Source organism: Chrysoperla carnea, chromosome 2 (assembly GCF_905475395.1).
Source record: "Chrysoperla carnea chromosome 2, inChrCarn1.1, whole genome shotgun sequence".
Classification (NCBI taxonomy): Eukaryota; Metazoa; Arthropoda; class Insecta; order Neuroptera; family Chrysopidae; genus Chrysoperla; species Chrysoperla carnea.
In genome coordinates this window covers 2,895,481-2,917,098 of record NC_058338.1, presented here as the reverse complement: position 1 = coordinate 2,917,098, position 21,618 = coordinate 2,895,481, and the positions used below count along the sequence as shown (strand labels likewise).

General features: G+C 34.8%; 1 protein-coding gene across 1 annotated transcript; it reads right to left on the bottom strand.

Moving 5' to 3' along the window:
* Positions 1–21,072, bottom strand: LOC123294194 (neuroligin-4, X-linked-like; the record flags this gene model as incomplete). The annotated part of the gene is made up of 8 exons (XM_044875303.1): positions 1–255; positions 1,370–1,972; positions 2,406–2,720; positions 3,802–3,920; positions 12,150–13,284; positions 16,934–17,080; positions 19,837–20,148; positions 20,961–21,072. Coding segments are annotated over 8 exons (2,991 nt in total), but the record flags the coding sequence as incomplete, so codon positions are not given.
* Between the last annotated feature and the right edge of the window lie 546 nt (positions 21,073–21,618).

Here is a 21,618-nt window from a genome sequence, read left to right as displayed (position 1 = left end):
TCTTTTATCACACTCGCATCTCACTCATGGCAGCTTGCGGTAGACCACGTAAATTGTTGCTACCTTTTTGCTGTTGTTGTTGATTATTATGTTGCTGTTGATGTTGCTGGGTAGCGGATAATAACGGTTGATTCTCCGTTGATGTTTTATTGGAACCACTACGCACCGGTGGCGGTGGTCTAGGAACATTTAAATGCATTGTTGGTATTGAACCATTCGGCGGTTGACTCAGACCATGTTGCTGTTGCATTTCCGCTAAAATAGAGAAGTAACATAGTGTTTAGAAAAGACATTTAGAAAATCAGTAACGATTAATTGTTAGCGATTGACTATGACCGAAAATCAACATCGATTCATTGTTAGAGATTGACTATACCAAAAAATCACTAGCGATCAAACTGGGAACCACCATGGCTCCCACTCAAGAAAAGCTTGCGAGGATGCCATACCAAGAAGGTCTTAACAGATTAGGAGATGATCTGAAAAACCAACAATTAAAGGCATGGATCAGCTACGAGGGAGGGCGAATCACCAAAAGCCTGTTAGGTGAAGGAAACTCGCTCGGTAACAGAGCCGAGGAGATCTTGAAACTAAACAGAGCTGATATTAGAGTCATCGTAGAGTTACTCACAGGGCATGATAACCTGAACAAGTTCCAACATCAGATTGGAAAAAGACAATCTCCCGCGTGTGACAGATGCGCAGAAAATTCAGAAGAAACATCGATCCACTTTCTCTGTTACTGCCCGGCGCTCATACAGCAGCGATGGAAATGGTTTGGTCCGGCCATAGTCGAACCAGAAGAAATTAGGAAACTCAGCGCTAGGCAAATCTTGGGTTTCAGTACATCAGTTGGTTAATAGCCACTGAATTAGTTAATTATAATAGCCACTGAAAAGCGTAGCGGGGATAGAGTACAAGAGTCTATTTGGCTAGGTGCTCTGAACCATTGCTTCGAGGCCCGATGCTCGATCATGGCTTACCCTACCCTATACCCTATACCCAAATTGATAGTGATTGACTACAACAAAAAATCAGTAGCGATTAAGAAATGACGCCCAGATATGATCTCTCGCAGGCAATTTTGTTCGATACCGCAAAAATTACTTGTACAACCGTCATAAAAATCCGATTTTTGTATCTTTATGTCTAAATTAGTCTAGAAAATGGAACAAATTTTTCCCGGTTTTAATCAGCATTTGAGTTTTTTCAATGGCATAAACACAATCTCCATTTTACCTTAAGTTTTACCGAAATTCCTCCACTCTTCCCTAGTGAAAATAGTTAGACTTCAATTTATTTTTTTGGGGTAGAAATTACTCCGCGAGCCTCTCTTTCTTGATCCGTCAAGGAATATCTATGTACTTACCAATAACATTTGCTGTATTATTCATAAGTGTAACATTTTTTGGTAATGTCATTAAATTACAATCGCCTGATCGACAATTTTGTGAACCCCCGGTATTTTTCGGTAACGTCATACAATGTTGATTCATTAACACATTCGGACTTGGAGGCGGTGCTTTTAACATATTTTGCATATTTTGTGCACATAAATGTTGATTTTTCGTTAAACTCCCATCATTATTCTGTTGTAAATCTTGTTCAACATCAACTATTACACTAGCACCACCGCCTATTCCACTTCCGATCTGTGTATGATGTATACCACCTCCTGCACCGCCCATATGATAATGTGCATGTTTGGTGATTGTTTCAAAATTCGCTTGATTACGATTCTGTTGCTGTTGTAATGATTTCACTTCTAGCCGAGTTTTATCACGTTGATAATAAACACCAGCGAATATTAGCACATTTAATATCAGCAACGAACATCCGATTGCGATTGTTACACTTAGTGCAGTCGAATAGGCTGCAAATCCAGCTGCTTCCAGACTGGCGAATGTATCCGATGAGGAATTTATGTGAAACGATGGTGGAATGTTGTTGCTCTGTTGTTGGTAATTTGTTCCTGAACAGAAAATAACCCAAAGTTTTGATTAAAAAGCTTAATTTTTTTGGAGTTGAACTAAGTCTAAATCAAATGTGAAAATTTTAGTGGTTCGGCTGTTTTCGGGTACGGAACCTTAAACTCGCACTTGAAACATACAAACACTCTCTATTAAATTACCTTTCAAACGAAACAAAAAAAATTCCAGTCGGTTAATCCGTTTAGGCGTTACGATGCCACATACAGACACACAGACAGACAGGCAAAGCGGTCAAACTTATACCACCCCGTTTTTGGTTCGGGGGTTAAAAACAGCCTGTATAAGAATGATGGATACTAGGGCAAACAAATTTTTCCTAAGGAAAAATTGAAAATTAAAAAAGGGAAAATGTCGTTTGTATCTGGAATTTTCTTGACATATTAATCGAATTCCTGTTAATTTGTAGATACTAACCTGGAATAATATTGATACATGTCGTCGCAATAATTGTATCAATCGTTGTAGTTGATTCCAAAGTTTGTGTTAAATTTGATGTACGCCGTCTATACTCAGCATTATTCCCACTGTTACTTGGATCATAATACGAAATTCTGGATAACGGATCTGGTCGAACTACACCATCATACAGATCGGCATCATTATGATTCCGAAATAAATTATGACGTGCAACAACATCTTCCATGCCAGCACGATGTAATTCTGGTATTAAACGTAACCAGACACTCAGTTGATGTGCTCGAAAATGATTTTTCATTCGTGGTTTCATACCTGAAAATTAAGAATATTTCTTTAAACTTAGAATTTTTGACGCTTCAATAGATTGATAATGGTAGGTATCTGGCCTATGAATCCTTGGAGAGAGACACAGTGGCGTACCGAGCTAAACCCGCACCTGGGGCACAATACCTTTTTTAGCGAACTTGCCCTACCTTCACAACGCCACTGTCGTACTATTTAGCAGTAAGCTAATTTATTTTGCTATAGCCAAATTAAATAAGCTCCTGGCTTCGAAAAAAAGCAATAAAATATGAAATTTAAAAAAAGAGGGTAAGATTGGGTAAAAATGCCATATAATTTATATAAAAAAAAATATCGTAAAATATCTTTTATCTACTCAAATAGTTTTTCATACAAATTATCATGTTTTAAATGACATCCGCTTAAGGAAATGTTTGATTTTATCAAGTTAGTAGGTATGACACTATAACACTGTAGGGGTGGTAGAGCAGAGCAGATGGCAGATGGCATCATGCTTGTACATACTTCCACTATGCATAATAATATACTATTGTGATAAGAAATAAAATAGTTTGTTGATATTGTTAATAGGCTGAGAGTCAGTGACATCAAAAAGGAGCTATATACGGGGCGTTCTATTATTGACTGCAGATCGTTATCCTGCAGCATAAGCTCATAAAGACGAAGGAAAAAGTTATTTTCCACTTTTGGATATAATGCTTACTTTGCGAGATAATTAACAAAATAAATTAATATATCTTTAGCGAATCACAGTTCAATAACATTTTGAATGAAACCAATAAAACACTACTTAAAGAGAGGATGTGTTTTATCATTGTGGAAGGCGTCTCTAAATGCAAAATTATAACAAAAAAACTCTATTTGACTACTTTTGTTATTATAAAAACTAACCCATTAAAACCTACACTACGTTTCTTGGTAAATTAAGTGTTGTACGCAACTTATCGTGCGAATGTCATATACGTTAGGCATATATTTGGCAAGACGGACAATTGTCCGTTTTGATAAACGTATGATACATTGGCTCTTAACCTATAAATAGTTTATTTGTATAAGTACATATTTGTTATAGGTATATATAAAAACTTACCTATTTCTAAGTACTTCTGATGTACTGAATCATATTCATCCCATACAACTGAACGAAATCGATTTCGTTCACGAGATGCAGCTAATACAGCATCTTGCTTTTGATGTTCGTTTGGATTCCTGTAACATACATAAGACATATATTTAGTACATAAACATACATAGTACAGTTAAAAGAAGCTACAAAAAAATCGACTAATAAAGGAAAATCAAATAAATCACTCGCATTTTTCCTAAAAATCAAAGTTTTTTTTATGTTCTACGCTTTTCAGTGGCTGTTGTAACCAACTGATGTACTGAAACCCAGGATTTGCCTAGCGCTGAGTTTCCTAATTTCTTCTGGTTCGACTATGGCCGGACCAAACCATTTCCTTCGCTGCTGTATGAGTGCCGGACAGTAACAGAGAAAGTGGATCGATGTTTCTTCTGAATTTTCTCCGCATCTGCCACACGCGGGAGATCAGTCTTTTTCCAATCTGATGTTGGAACTTGTTCAGATTATCATGCCCTGTGAGTACCTCTACGATGACTCAAATATCAGCTCTGTTTAGTTTCAAGATCTCCTCGGCCCTGTTACCGAGCGAGTTTCCTTCACCCAACAGGCTTTTGGTGATTCGCCCTTCCTCGTAGCTGATCCATGCCTTTAATTGTTAGTTTTTCAGATTATCTCCTAATCTGTTAAGACCTTCTTGGTATGGCATCCTCGCAAGCTTTTCGATTATAATTTGACAAAGAGCCATTAAACACTTATATTATATATGTATAACATATACGTAATATCGCTTAATCGTTAATCGCTTAATTTTTTTCTTAGATGCCAAATATCATTCCTGTATCATGAATTATTTGCGAGAAATTAAATGAAACGGTCAAAAAAATTAATAAATAGGCAACTTGTTATACATGTATAATATTATTTCGATAATTTAACAAATAGGCAACTTGTATTACATATTCGTAATACAAGTTGCCTATTTGTTAATTTTTTTTTTTTTTTTTTTTTTTTTTTTTATTAAAATTGGCTTCAGCTAATTTGCTATACAGCCATTATCCAAATAAAGTATACAATTATATTACAATAAATAATTAAATAATAAATAGATCAGAAAAACAAAAATTTAACATTCAGGAGAAAAAAAAGTGTAATTTAGAAATTAAAAAATAAAAGTAAATTGTTTTCTAGTATCCAAAAATAAAAAGATGAATCTCAAACAAACAAAAAATCATATAAATACAATATGTAAATTGCAAATAAAGAAAAAATAAATAAATTCAGTTAAAAAAAAGAGTAGGAGAAGACAGAGAAAAAAAAAAAAAATAAATAAATAAATAAATAAATAAAAATACAAATATATGAAACGTACTTTCTATTTTACGAACACAAGGACACATGGAATTAGACAGGAAGTTCGTCGTCGGGACCCGTCGAGACTGTATACAAAGGAAATATCACGAAAAAACACATAGGTTGGGGGCCGCGGAAGGGTTGACAGTAGAGGGGGCTACACACAAATTTTTTTTTTTTTTTTTATTATAAAACCAAAAATAGATAAGAAGGGGGGGGGGTTATATTTATATTTGAAATTTGGATTTGTTGAGGAAATTGCAAATTGCAGAGAGGATTTCAAGCTTATTTAGAGATAGGAGATGGGGAATATAATACGGACCAAAAACGCCCATACGGGCTAGGGAACTTAGAAGAATATTTCTATGCTGATTAAGGAGTGGGCAGGCGAACGTTATGTGATTTATGTCACAATAATAATATCCACATCTACATCTGGTGTCTGGAACAATATGTATTCGATGTAGATGGGCAGGTAACGAATTGTGGCCTGTTCTCAAGCGACCAATCATTGTTATGTTTTTCCTGCCCACTTCCCATTTGTGGAACCATGTTTTAAGTGATGGAGTTGGTTGTATGTCATGTAGCTTACGCCCTTTAGGCGATGTATTCCACATTTGAGTCCAATCACTCAGCATAGAACTTTTGCAGATAGCCCACAGATCTTGTGCGGGTGGAGGTGAATTATCTTCTGGTCCAATATGAACTGCGTCCCTAGCCAACATATCAACAAATTCGTTCCCACGTATACCAATGTGTGATGGACACCACACAAAAGCAACGCAGAAACGTTTTTGAATTAGTTTCAGTACGGTGTTTTTGATTAGTACTATGAGGGAGGGAGTTTTAGAGGTGATGCAATTTTGTTTTATAAGCGAGAGAGAACTCAGCGAGTCGGATATTATAGCTGTTTTTCTAATACTGTTTGAGTCCACGTATGCTAGTGCCTCCAAAATGGCAACGCATTCCGCAGAGAAAATTGAAAAATGTTCTGATATACTAAGTGTGGCAGAATGCGCACCACAATGAAAAGCAACGCCCACTCGTGAATCTACACTCAACTTAGAAGCATCTGTATAGATGTGAATATAGTTGGGGAGAATTGAGGAAAGGTAATCATTGAAAGTGGAATTGACGAAGGGCGAGCCATAGTTTGCATGTCCGCTGTCAAGTCCACAATCAATAAATACCGGGATTTCCGTATATCGGGATGGAAAGTCAAAGGTGAAGAAGGGAGATAAAAGAGATTGATAAATGGGGATTACTGCAAATACACGATAAGCCACCAAGAGAAGAGGGAGATTTTTATTTCTCCAGTAGGCCGAATTTGTACAAAGCTGGTTGAGTTGGGCAAGTTTTGGAATTAACGGGTGGGATAAAGAGGAATATTGGTTGAGGAAAAATTTTTTTGCCAAATACAGACGACGGACTATCAATGGAGGATCCGCTGCTTCAATCAATAGGGCGTTAGTAGGACAGGAACGCATTTGTCCTAGGGCAATACGCAAGGATTGAAACTGGATTTTATCTAACTTTGAGGATCGTTGGTTTGATATTGGGCATAGGAGGAATGAGCCATAATCGATGAAACTTCGAATGATTTGTCTGTATATCATAAGTAAAGTACTTTGATCAGCTCCCCACCAAACTTTGGTGAGGCCACGGAGGATGTTAATTCGAGGAGTACACTTACTTACGATATATTCGACATGGGAGTTCCATTGCAACTTTCCATCAAAAAGGACTCCTAAGAATTTTGCGGATGGGTGGCAAGGGATGGATGTGTTGAGAAACGGAATTGATTCGATATTGTATCTGTGCCTAGTGAAAACAAGAGCTGAGCTTTTTGTAGCAGAAATTTCCAGATTGATAGATCTTAAATGGTTATGTAGTAAAACTAGAGCGTTTGAAACATTATCTATAGCCGTTTGTAAGGATTTGGACGACGAGTATAGGACAAGATCATCTGCGTATTGCAGGAGTTGAGAGGGAGGCTGAATTACATTCTGTAAGCCAGAGGTATAGATATTGAAGAGAAGGGGACTCAAGACTGCACCTTGGGGTAAGCCCATTGATGCAGTTCTAGGACCGGATAAATGATTTTGGTAGTTGACGGTGAGATGACGAATTTTTAAAAATTCGTAGATGAAAGAAGTTAGTCCAGGGGGAGCCGACAGAGACGTGAGAATGTTAATGAGAATATTAATGTCAACATTATCGAAGGCTCCTTTCACGTCAATCAAGCAGCAAACCAGGTATCCATTCTCGGAGAGAGAAATCTGGATATCAGTCAAGAGTACAGAAAGGTTATCTAGGGTAGAGGCATTTTTACGGAAGCCTCGTGAGTATGGTGGAACGATGTTATTGTATTCACACCACCATTCCAACCTGTTTTTTACTAGATGTTCCATAACCTTTGATACGCACGAGGCTAGCGCAATGGGACGGTAAGATTGGTGTATATTAGGGTCTTTATTGGGTTTAAGGATTGGAATGATCATCGTATGTCTCCATTCGTCGGGGATAGATGAGCTACTAAGTAGTTGATTTAATATTGACAGAAAAGATGATATTGTACTGTCCGACAAGTTTTTCAACATACTATAGGATATGTTATCCGGGCCAGGAGACGAATCCACTAGACCGGACAACACACCCCTTAGCTCACATATTCCGAACGGACGATCCATAGGATGATCATTTTGGGCGGGCAGGGTTTGAATAGGTATAAGGGCAAAGTCTGGAGTCAGATTTTGTAAGAAATCTAAGATCCAACCCTGGTTTGATGGAAAAGGAGGATATGGGTTGATAGCCCCCCTATACATCTTAACCTTATTCCAGATCTCTTTAATAGGCGTACTCCTGGAAAGACCTTCACAAAAAATCCTCCAGGAATTCCGCTTTTTTTCCTTAAATAGACGCCTGGTTTGTGCCTGGGTTCTTCTAAAATTACAAAAATTATCCTGTGTAAAATTGGCCTTGAGAGACCTCAAGGCCTCCTTCCTGGTTTGAATTTGCAATTTACATTCGTCATCCCACCAAGGTGTTGGGGAAAACGGTTTTTTAGGACATTTGGAATTTGGAATGGCTATATCCCCAGCAGAGACCAAACTTTGATGAAAACTGGAATACCATTCCAAGGGATTATTATCGGATGTGGGGGGTGGAAGAAAGTCGTCTACAGTACGAGAAAACAGAGGCCAATCTGCTCTCTCGAACTGTCTACGGGGGGTATGTCTGGGGAGGAATAAATTATGACGATGATTTAAGGTTATTAAAATGGGAAAATGATCGCTACCATAGCTATCATTTAATGTATGCCAGAACGAAATTAAGCTTAGGTGAGGAGAACAAAAAGAGATATCGATAGCAGATGATCTTTGTTGAGGTGAAGGAATAGTTGTCGGTGATCCGTCATTCATGCAAACCAAGTTATTGGAATCCATGAATTCCATTAGAATATCACCTCCTCTATCGGACGCAGTGCAACCCCATAGAGGATGATGATAATTTAAGTCACCGGCAATTATTACAGGTTCGGGAACATTCTGAAACATTAGGTTAAGTTCTTCGGAAGATAAAATATTTTGAGAAGAATTGTTGTAGATGGAAACTATAGATATGCCAGCAACTCTCACCGCGATTACCTGGAAAAAAGGGTTATTCGACTCAATCGGAATAAGTTGAGCCGAAACACCCCTCCTTACAAGAATCGCAGTGCCACCATAGCCATCATATCTATCATTCCGGAAAATTTGATATCCGCGAATTTTTGATGTTGAGGTTGGTTTTAGCCAAGTTTCACTAAGCAATACAACATCAATGGGATAGGTAAATAAAATGAGAGCCAGGTTGGATTTATTTTGATTGATGCTTCGGATGTTCCATTGAAGCAGTTTGAGTTCTTGGGACACCTGATCCATTAGTGATTTTATTTATAATAGTTTGTACAATGTTTGTTTTAATAGTCGGGTCTAATTCAAAAGAGTTCAAAACTGAGATTAGTGTAGAAAAAAATGGGTCGTTGGGGGAGGGTAAGGTAGTAGAAGTAGATGGAAAACTATAAAATATGGGAGAATTCGACCTACCGTTGGGGTTAATCAACAAATTATCAATTTGGGCCGCAATAGGGTTTGTAAGGGGAGTGGAGTCTTTTCGTTTCTTAGGAACAGGGGCGGTAGTTGGTGAAGTAGTAGCCTTAGAGTACGTCCGTCGAATTGTTTGTCTAGTCGTTGTGGCGATTGGAGAAGAATTATACGACAGCAAAGGAAATTGTTGCGGGGTAGACGACACATTAATAGGATTAGGAAGGGTTACATTGCTTAAGATTTTGGGAACTTTACCACTGGCTTCAAAATATGTTAAGCCATCTGAGGCCATAATTTTTTTGATGGCAACTTGCCTTTTATACTCTGGGCAGTTCTTATAGGTAGCAGAGTGGTCACCATTGCAACTAATGCATATTTTAGGTAAGCTGTCATCTTTAGTGCAATTCAATGATTGGTGGTCTTCGGAACATTTGGCACATCGTGGAGAGCTTTTACAATTTTTGGTAATGTGCCCAAATCTACAGCAATTGTAACATTGGGTCACGGGAAATGTGTACATTTCTACGGGACGGGAACAATAAAATAGGGTAATATAATCGGGAAGATTTCTTCCTTCAAAGGTTACTTGTATGGTAGAGGAAGGTTTATAGGATGGTGTGCCATCGGGGGATGTTGTTCTTCTTGACATTCGATGAACTTTTAGGATGTTTATGTTTTTGTTGTTTTTCATATTATCAAGAATAATTTGTTCATCAATATTTTCATCAATGTCTTTAACAACACCCACTCGAGTGACACAGTGGGTAGGAACATAGGCGCGAAGGTTTTCAGTTTTTAGTACGGGATTGTCCAAGAAAGAGTTAGCGGCAGTACGGGAGTTAAATTGGATACAAATCCTATTGCGTCCCAAGTTTTCTATTTTCACAATGTTGGGTACATTATTATTAAACAATATGCGCCCAATTGCCAACGGATGCAATCTTCCTATATTTTTTTCATTTGACTCTACATACAAATACTTTGAAAGGTCCAAGTGAGTTTATCGAATATTTGTAGACAGGTTTTTCTTTTGTAGAGATATTGGGTAGATCGGGTTTATTATTAACATTTACTGGAGTATCGGGATTGGGAGGAGGGTCATCCAGACCCCTCCGAGAAGGGTCTGGCGGAGGATCATCCTCAGCCACCTCTAAGAAGTTGGTTTTATTTTTAAATATACGCAATAAAAATTTTAATTTAATTTAAATGTACTAAAAGACACGAGTTTTTAGAAAAAATATAGTAAAAACAAATTTAGTATTACAAAAACAGATATATGTATATAAAGTATCCGACTCACCTCAGTTAGTTGTAAACAAAATGGTATATCACAAACAAACAAACAAAAAATTTTAACTATTATGCAATAATATTAATATTGGATTAATCAATTTATTTTATTTTTAATAAAAATATTAATTCTTGTTATTGTTGGCGACAATTAAATATTTATGTCTTCTCTCTATAAGAGTTGTAACAAGAATCCTATTTGTTAATTTTTAAATCAATTTTAACGATCTATGCGAAAATGGATTTAAAAATTAACAAATAGGCAACTTGTATTACGAGTATGTAATACAAGTTGCCTATTTGTTAAATTATCGAAATAATATTATACATGTATAACAAATTGCCTATTTATTAATTTTTTTGACCGTTTCATTTAATTAAAACTTTTTATTTATTAACAAGTAGTATGCTATCTGAGACACCAAAGAAAAACATTCCACCAGGATTTAAGCAAAAACTGATCGGTTTATTTTATTTTCCTTAATCTGTTCGTACATCTTTGACTGTATTATATCTATATAATAACACATAATAATAATGTTTTGAGATTGTGATTGTGAAAACTTTTTTGATAACATTCATAAAATATGTTTGTTATTATAGATGTGAGATGTGAGAAATTTTATGTGTTGTGTAATTTTAATATTTCAATTATTACGATAATGTATTCTATTCTATTGATAATGTACTTGTTATGTAAGTATCACTATTTATTGAAAAATCACGATTGGTTTATATATTTAAATGGGTTTTATCCCACACCAAGGGTGCAGTGGCGTAGCGAGCTTAATTTTCGCTCGGGGAACAATATCTTTTTAGCGCTCGCCTCCTTTATTCGAAAACAATATCATATTATATGTAAAATATACTCGCAAATTAATTAATAAATAAAGTCATCAAGGCTCAAGCTAGGCTTTAAATTTGAGACAAAAAATGTAGTTGAGAAAACAAGACTTGATTTTGGAATGTATATGATCATCTAGAATTAGTTCAAAATATACCAATCTAGCCAATTCTCTGGGAAATTTGCAGCGTCTTCTTACATGTATTGTAGTATCAATTTCCCATTTTTCACAAAAGGACATCGCTTTTTCTATTCGCCTCTTCACAAAGGTTGTCTCGAATTTTGGCTAGTTCAGTCGAAAATGATTCAAGATCATAATCTAACATATTATTTAATTAGACGAATCAAGAAAGGAGACAATTTATGTAACCACACAGCGTAGATGCTATAAAGAAGTGCTGGCAGACACAGGTCGAGTCGGCTTTGCCTGTAAAATATGTGCCATTTCTATTATGAGTATATTACTAAAGTTTGATCTAAATTTGGTTCAAAACCCCATAAATTTGGTAAAAATCTATGTTGTAGCTTATTTCATAATTGAGTACTCTTTATTTGAGTACTCAATGATCTCTAGAAGCGGAACTATAAGCGAAAATCTGAATAAAAATGCTTTAATGTTCAAAATAAACTTTTTCCAACTTTGTCGGACAAAACTATCCTTGGATACCGGACTTATGTTCCACAATGTAATTGGTGGCCAGTGTTCGGTTTCCAATTTTGGTTCAAATTTGTTTCTAAAACTGTTATATGTTTTTAAAATAAGTAAATTTCATAGAACTTACCCAGTTCGTGCAAAATTAGCCCAATAAACAATAACCGCTTCGGATAATGCAACTTCCGATTTTGTATAATTCCTTGGAAAATGATTAAAACCATCCACTAACGGTGCTCCAAACATATACGGTAATTCTTCACCATGAACAGTTCCCATCCGTTGTGGATAATCACCTTCTTTCGTTTGATAATCGAACACATAGAAAAATGTTTTTGGACCAGTCGCTTCCTGACCCGGTTGTGGTGGCTTTGCACTTAATAAATCACCAGTTTGCACTAACGGTGCCACAAATTGTGCATCACTTAACGCTGCAACAGCTGCATCGCGTGTATTAATCGGATGCTGAACCGTACGTTCCCAATCGGTGTATTCGTTTACGACCGTAAAGAAAATTTCGCTCAAATGATACGTATACGCGTTTCGAACGTATGTACGTATAATTTTATCGCGACGTTCACCTTCAAAACCATTTTGTATATCGTTTGCAGAGAATCGCCATAACGCTTCACTTGTTACAACGCCGAACAGTAAATCGTAGCGATTTTGATGGGAATTTCTCGATGCGGATAATGTTGCTTCACCACTACGTTTTTTCATATTTGAATTCACACTACCGATTGGTGAATTTGCAAAACTTTGTAAATCGGATGGCAGAAAATATGTTAAGAGTTCTTTAGCAAAATCGGATTTAATCACTACACCATCAACACTTGGACCAAACGAACTTAAATATGTTGGCGCACTAATATCCGCGTTTAATAGTTCCTCTAAACTGGTATCCCGTAAACAATCCACAATTTGTTCATGTTCTTTTGCCACATCTTCTGGTATCGTACAATTCACTTGCCGCGCTAACCGAACTGCGTAATTTACAGGATCTTCAACCAGAGCCCATGACGATAACGCTGATCCAGACAGTAGTATAGCACGATGAAACAGTCCAGGCATTACTGTTGGTGAGATCATAAGAAAATTAATACATGCGGCACCGGAACTATGACCGATTAGTGTGACATTCGTTGGATCACCGCCAAATAATGCAATATTCTGCTGGATCCAATGTAACGCAGCTATTTGATCCATTAAACCATAATTTGCAACGCGTGCTTTTAAATGTGGTGCTGGATTAGCGTTTAAAAAACCTGTTCAGAAAAAAAAAAACGAATTTAATATTTAAAAAATAAGCGCTACATTTATAATTTACGAAGATACGATAGGAACATAGTTCCAACCGGGTTTCCCACGACATTTGTAAAATCTAAAACTTAAATTATTATTTATTGCATTCAATCGTAATTTAATCCAATAAATCATAATTTGCAACGCGTGCTTTTAATAAAAATGAAAAATATATAAAGTTGGATTAGCATTTACACAGAAAAAAAACCTGTTTGCGGGAGAAGAAATGAATGAAAGAAGAAAAAAAAAAGGTTAAAAAATTAATGGTTTTTTTATTTATTTTTTAAAAAAATATTATTTACTGGTGTGTTGAAGACGCATAAATAAAAATTCAAATTTCAAAAATTATTTAAAAAAATCCGACATTACTTATAATATAATATTATAATCCGCGCTATTCTACCGAAAACATATTTTTCATTTGAGAAGAGAGAGGAGGGTTTGTGCTTCACTTGTATGTATGTATAATACATTCTCCGTTTTTAGGTATAATATAATACACAAAACTTTAATAATTTATTTAAAATATTCATTCGATATTTTTTTTCGGGGTTCCGAACCGAAAATTAACGTAATTTCCATTTTAATATACGATATAAATATATTTATATTTATTTATCATACGACAAGTCTTTTAGACATACAGCTAGTGTACATTTTTTTATAACCCCGAACTAAAAAAACGGGTGTTATAAGTTTGACCGCTATGTGCGTGTGTCTGTCTGTCTGTCTGTGATATCGTAGCGCTTGAACGGATAAACCGATTTTAATTTTTTGGTTTCATTATAAAGGTAATGTTATCTTTGCTATATTTCACGAGCTTTTCGTGCCCGAAAAAAGTAAAAAATTGGCAATTCAGTTTGGAAAAGGCAATTACAATGGAAATGAATGGTCAAATAAACCTGGTTCAACTCGTTTCGAAAAGTGGAATGGTAAAAGAATTAGGTTATTCAAAACAATAATTCAAAAGAACGAAGTCAACTCAAATATTTCTATTTCAATTAAAATATTTCCAAAAATTTGTCCCAAAAATTGATATCTCTCTAAGTATCTTTTTCATGTCATTTGATTTCCTTGACCATCACTTTGATATTGATTTAAGAAGGAGTGTAATAAGTTGATTATTAGTCAGTTTACTGTTAGAACAGGACTCGACAGTCAGCCGTAATGTAACACTTGAAGATAGTTTGGCTATAAATTTCATTTTTTATATAGGGATCATTTTAGGACATCTTTCCCTTAGTTGTCGTTTCTAATTCTAAAAAATATACGCTAGCTTTATACCTATTTTTTACAAAAAAGTAATATATTTATTATCATATAAAACCCTTTTTATAATTTACATATTTGTTTGAAATATATACTTTTCGGGCTCGAATGTGGTCGAAAATATAAAGACGCAATGAATATTAAATTCATTTGCGCAATTAATATCTATTTGTGATGTTGCAACGAAAGAAAACTTCTATACTTAGTTTAGAAAATATACTTTTATCTTAAAGTACAAAATCGTTTGTTCTTAAGTAAGTAAAGAAAGATAGCCACTCTTAAATAGCCACACATAACTGATACATACCATTTATAATTTGCGCTCTCAGGAGTAAACAGTGATGTTAACGAAAAAATGTTTCAAACAGAAGTTGTTTATTTTTTTTATAAGGCACATTTTTTACATTTAAATTTTTGTTCGATCTCTAACGGTTTGCAAGATGGGTCCCACGGACCCAAGACTCAATTGACTACAAGTTGAGCTGAATATTTTAAAGAAAAAAGCACAAAATGACCTTACAAAATTGAACATGTACATCAATCATTCAAACCAGCAACACAATCGAAGCAAATCTGGGTAAGGAAGTAAGCTTTAAATTTAGAATGTACGAAGATACGATAGGAACATAGTATTTACCGGGTGTCCCACGACACTTCTCATTCATTTTGTGCTAAGAATTGCTGCCTGGATCGTTTTTTCTTGTTAAATCCGCCACTGGTATGAAGGAATGAAGAACGTATACCTAGTTACTTAGACTCAGACGATGAACGCCCGTTGTCATGTCTTATTGTTTCAAGTTAAAGTGACAGTTTGCTATTATTGTCATTATTATTGTTATATTCGTAAAAGTATTGTCGTTCTCGTGTAGTTTTGTAGTGTGTAATCTTTTGTTTTAATTTTAACTTCTTCTTTTTTGTGTGTCTTCATTGCTTCTGCTGCTGTTAGTCACGGAAACGAAGCACTGAGTTTTGAACAGCAAAACGAATTTGAATGTTTTCGATTCGTTGGACCGTCAGAAAATATTGTGATCTTACTTGATTTTATAAGAAATCTCGGAAACCAGGAAACCAGGACGGAAATCAGTCACAATATTTGTGTATAACGACCCCATAAACCCCCAAAGAACGAGGTTAGACCGATTTTCCCGAAAACTCCAAGAGACGACAGGTATACCGTTTTTTCTGGGCACGAGGTACCTCGAAGACCAATTCTGTCTCGCCAAAGAACGAGGTTAGACCGATTTTCCCGAAAATTCCAAGAGACGACAGGGATACCGTTTTTTCTGGGCATCAGGTACCTCGGAGGCCAATTCTGTCTCCATATTTGTTATCAGCGATCCCAAAAACTTTCGAGTTATGAATGTGGATTGATTATATCAATAGACGACAGGGATATCGTTTACCCTAGGCACCAGATACCTTTAAGACCAATTTTATTACGATATTCGTATTCAGCGATCCCAAAAACCCTCGGGTAACAAATTTGGAATCCATTTTCATGAATATTAAACGGATTGCATGATGCTCTAACGAATCGAATGCAGAAAACCGTATTAAAATCCGTCTTATTGTTCAAATTTTTCGAACTTTGGCTGTTTTTCGTGTTTTGTTTCCGCGACTATGTGTATTCACAGTGTTGAGTTAATGGAAGTTGTGAAATTAAAAGTTGAAACTAATATTTTGTATTTTATCTCTTTAACTAACTAGCTTGGTGACATGTTTTAATTGCTAGTTATTGTATATGGACATTCTTATCTCCCTGGAGTAGAAAGTGTGGGGGGGGGGAACTAAGCAGTCTTTTAGAGCAGGCGCTAGATGGAATTGAGAGTATTCACATATTGTACGACCGTATCACAGTGCAGTATTAACACCCAAGTTCCGTGCTAAAGTCAGAAAACTCTTTTGATTTGCATTTAAAGTTGTTTTTTGGTGTAGTTAGATAACCACTCCATCACAAACAGGTCACTTGAGTTACCTGAACCTCACCCCCCCCGCCAGTTTGTAAGCCATGCAATCTACCTGCTCTTACGGATGCATGCTATTATTGTTGTTGCTCTCGATTTACCGTGTCATTCAATTTAAGTTTACTGTGTTTGTTAGCGTAATTAAGTAAGAATTTTTTTGTTTATGTTGAAGACAAAGGTTTGTGTCTTATCTATTATTAATGTGTCTATTATTTACATGCCCTGGCGCTCGTACATCCTTCAAAAAATAAAAAATGTCATGGTCTATTTGGTTTTACCACCACCCATCAGTGTCTTTTCATCATGTGACACCAAAAAAACAAACCATCAATTATATGAAAAGCTAAAAAAAAAAACGGTGTAGTGAGAAATAACTTACCTAAAATTCCTAATCGATAATTTAAAGTAATAACAACTACATCCGCATATGCCGCTAATACACTTCCATCATACGGATTACCAGAATTCCACTCGAATGATTCACCATGTATGTACACCATGACTGGATACTTCTGTTCGACATTTACTGAAAAATGAAATTTAAATATTTTCAATCCATATACATATTAGCGAATTGCCGAGGGAAATCAAGCTATTGCTTTTGGTACTGATGATCGAATTTTGCAAAAATTTCTTCAAATATTCATCGATCTTACCTAATGTCAAAAATAACCATCGTTAAAATTTATATTTACAGCGCGATTGTAATTTAAGTCCAATTTGAATAAAATTTGGTATCAAGAAGGGTTTTATTATTTGAAAAGCCAACTTCGTTAATGAGAAAAATCGACAGATAAACAAGGGGTGGGGAGATGCGCAAAGTACAAAATTTTGAATTTTTTCAAAATAAAAAATATTTTTGTATTTTTTAATCAGTTTTAAGCAAAAAAGTACTCGTGTAATTTTTCCTCTAGACGCTTAGTTTTCGAAATAAAAATTCTAAAAAAATTAAAAATGCCATAATATTAAGAAAAATGTGTTATTTTTTTAATCTCGAAAGGAATTCGCTTAGCTAACGCAGCTCCTGTGCTACGAATTTTAAGTTAGTTCTCTTTCTATTCTCTTCCATCGACCCGACCCTAAATAAATGTACCATAAAATCATATTGTTTATAGTAGAACTAGAAAGTACTATGATTGGGTTATTGAGCTGGTAGTTTTTATGTTAGGTATACAGGGTGGAATATTTTTACTTTATTATGACTAATACCTTGTTTTGTACTTAACCAATCAAAAAATAACTTAAACAAAAGTCGAAGCTTTTGATGGGGACCATTATTCTCTGACATCAGGCGAAAACACTAGCTACAGTAAAATGGTTTAACCTGGAATTCTAGTTTCAAGGTCATTTGATCTTAATCGTCAAATGGTTTTGAAAATTTCCCTGGGCTTTAAAGTTATTAACACAGACAAATGTCTTTTCGAAAGAAAAGACGAAAATTTCGATAGTATTTTCCGGAATTTCTTTTTGCTTTTCTAGAATGTTTCACAAAACCATCACTTGAAATTCACCTTAAAAAAATCACACTTTTTTGGAGAAAATGAACACCAAAGTTTTTTCCTAAGTGAACCCTCACAGGTAAACAGGTATGTTTTACGAAAGAATGATTCAAATAAAAGTTGTTCATTGTTTTATAAGGAATAACTTTTACATTTGGAATTTTGTTCTATCTCTAACGGTTCACAAGATGAATACTTTTTCATTTGATTGAATGAGTAAAAAAAAATTTAATTTTAAAGTTGGCATAGGTTAGGTTAGGTTATATTGACTGTCCACGAAGGACACACTTAGGTTATAGAGAACCTTTGTGATACCATATATGTGTTTTACCACTTTTCCGCTGATAATTTCATTTATCAGATCCTCAATTTCAGAGGCTGAGTGCACCTCCTTCATGCATATTCCATGCACTACACCAGTCCATCGCAACTATTAATTAAATTAATTTTGTTGCGACGGCGGGAATTGAAGCTGAGCTAATAGGGCGACCTAACCTTACCTAACCTAACCTAACCTAAAGTTGACATATCTCGGTCAATTTTGAAGCTAGAAAGTCGAAAAAAGTTCGAAAATATGAACAAATACTTCAGCTAAAACTTTTAAGTGAACCGTTTTTTTATTTGATGGATAGTTTTTTTTTGTAATTTGTAAAAAACTGATTAAAACTTCAAAAATAGGGGTTACGTACGCCCCTGTGAGATCGACTTTTTTCTCCAAAGTTTTTACAACCTAATGAACAACTAATAAATAAAATTTCATTAATTTTTTCTTTATTACCTTGATATTCAATTTATTTTATTGGATTACCGTTTTTACAGAATATTAAAATTAGATAATAATTTCGACTACCAGCTCACTAGAGCCCATAATATGTCGTAGCTCACAGTATGCTGGTATAAGACTGTATAAGAAGACGTGTAAAGTGTAGACAAGACAATGTGTTGAGAAGTGTGTAGAAAATACTTTCATACACTTTTTTTTTCCGGGGGAGGGTGTGATATACCGTTAACGTTATAACAAAAATTTAAGTAATGCACATTTTTTATTGAATTTTATCTTTCGACAATTTCTCGAATACCATTTTCTTCTAACATTTAGTTTGTGCACTGGTGGTTACAATAACTTTATCAATAAAGAGGATTCGTTCGATGTTTTCTTTTTCTTGTAGCCTTGTAATATTTTTATTTTAAAATTTTTGCTTACGATATAGATTTCGTGCAGAAGTTTGCGTTTTAAAAATTGTTTGGCAACTATTTTTGCATTTTTTTGTAAAGATGATTTATTTGCAATTATTGTTTCGAGATCACAATCTCCTTCTTCATGGCAAAATTATAAAAAAAATTAATGATAAATTATTGTTTTTATCGGTTGCGTGCCTTTATTGATTGTTTCATAAGTTTTTCGATAAGGTTTAGTACAGAGTGGAACATTTTAATCTATTATGGCTAATAGCTCGTTTTGTAGTTAACCAATCAAAAAATAGTTAATATAAAAGTTGCAAAAAGTTGTAGAGTTTGTTGGGGACATCATATTTTGACATTAGATTGGATCTAGCTCTCCGGGAAATCGAGAACATTCGCCTGTGTCCATCACTTTGACCTGCAATCTGAATTAACTATTAGAGCAACCCGGTGAATTAGGTCCAATCTGATATCAGAACATGATGCCCCTCAACAAATTCTGCAACTTTTAATATATTAAAAAGATAGGAACTATGTAATTTCTATTCTTTCGGGGCTAAAATTCGAGGAAAATACAAAAAAAAAAAGAAAAGCAATTTACCTTGAGCTGGAGCAAAAATATTTAAATACAAGCAGTCTTCACTTTGATTCTTCAAATACGGCAACAAACGTTTTAAATATTCCAAACGTCCGCGTGGCATTCGTTCCAACGCTGCCGTTTCATTTGATATATCTGGCAGTTTTTGTGGACACACAGGGCCCATATGATCGGATATTCGTACACCATCCCATGGACTTGGTGTACGCGTTGGACTAAATCGATTCGAACGAACCGGTGGTGTTGCATATGGTACGCCATAAAATACTTCTAACGGTTTTAGGAAACGATGTTGATCCATTGGTATTAATAAACCTAGACGAGAAAAGAGAATAACATTTTTAGCTATGAAATTCTTTTAGTAAAATGGAGTTCTTTTTGGAAAGACAATATCTAAAATTTGTTAGCACTTTTTTCTGTTAACGTGAATCTAGGGAAATCTGATCGTAGGAAATCATTCGAGTGATATCTTATACAGGGTGAGCTAAGTAATGTAGTTAAAATTATTGTTATTTTTGGAGTCGGTGTCAGCCAAGGAAACAACTCTGACAGAACAGTTTGCTACATTAGCTTGGCTGACACCGACTCCAAAAATAACAATAATTTTAACTACATTATATTATCGTTATTTTTCTTTTTAGTGCATTTTTATTTATTTCGGAAAAGTTTTTCTTTTGAAGTCGGTTTTTTTTTTTGTTAAAAGTTTTTTTAATTTTGTGATTTTAAGTGAACTTGAAGTGCACTAACTAGTTTTTCATAAAAAAAAGAATTATCGAAATCGGTTGGCGTGATATTGAGTTATTCGTCCTCTTGTCGTGGCATACTGAATGCAAATTTAAGACTTTTATGATTTTCTCATGGATACCATTATCAGAACTCGACCAAAACGAAATAGGACCACACGGAAAGCACTAGCTTTCAAATAGATATAGAATTATCAAAATCGGTTCACCCAGTCGAAAGTTCTGAGGTAACAAAAATTTAAAAAAAATTACAGTCGAATTGATAACCTCCTCCGTTTTTGTTTGAAGTCGGTTAAAAAAAAGTGGTAATAAATTTGATAATTGTCCTCTTGAATCGAAGTCAAAAATCGTTTAATTAGTGTTAAAATTAATGCAAATTCTTACCTTGCAACCGACCATATCGTGTTTGTACAATGTGCGTACTTAATTTTGCATTTTTTGTAAACGCAGGCCGTGGCGTTGCCGCAGAATTGATCACATAGCATGTTAAACATAGTATTAATAAAAATTTACATAATATTCTTTTAAGACCTACATCCATTTTTTTTAAATAAATTTGTTAAATTTTTTTTTTTTAGTTTTTTTATAAATTTGTTTTACATTTTTTATTTCTTTAATTTTGTGTGTTATTTATTTATTTATTTATTTAATTTATCACTTGTATTTTTGTCTTGAACTTTTTATTATTTTTTCATTTTTGTTTGTCATTAATACTGATTTATATATTTAATCATATTTTCCTACCTAAGTACAAAAACAAAAAATGTCAGTTTCATGCATTTTCTCTTTATTATGGGAATATAATCCTGGAGCCGGGTTAACTTTCGTAGCCTATTGAAATCCAAGTTATTTTTTAACTCCCGAAATGAGAACCTAAATGACCAAGCGGTCTAAAGCGTTTGTCTCTGGCTGTTTGTCCATTTCGACTTAGGTTGCGGGTTCGAATCCAGACAGCGGCAGTGTGAACAATTTATAATTAATGGGAGTGTAGAATTGATCACATTGTCGTCGCTTGGATAAGAACGAAGTATCCGACTCCACT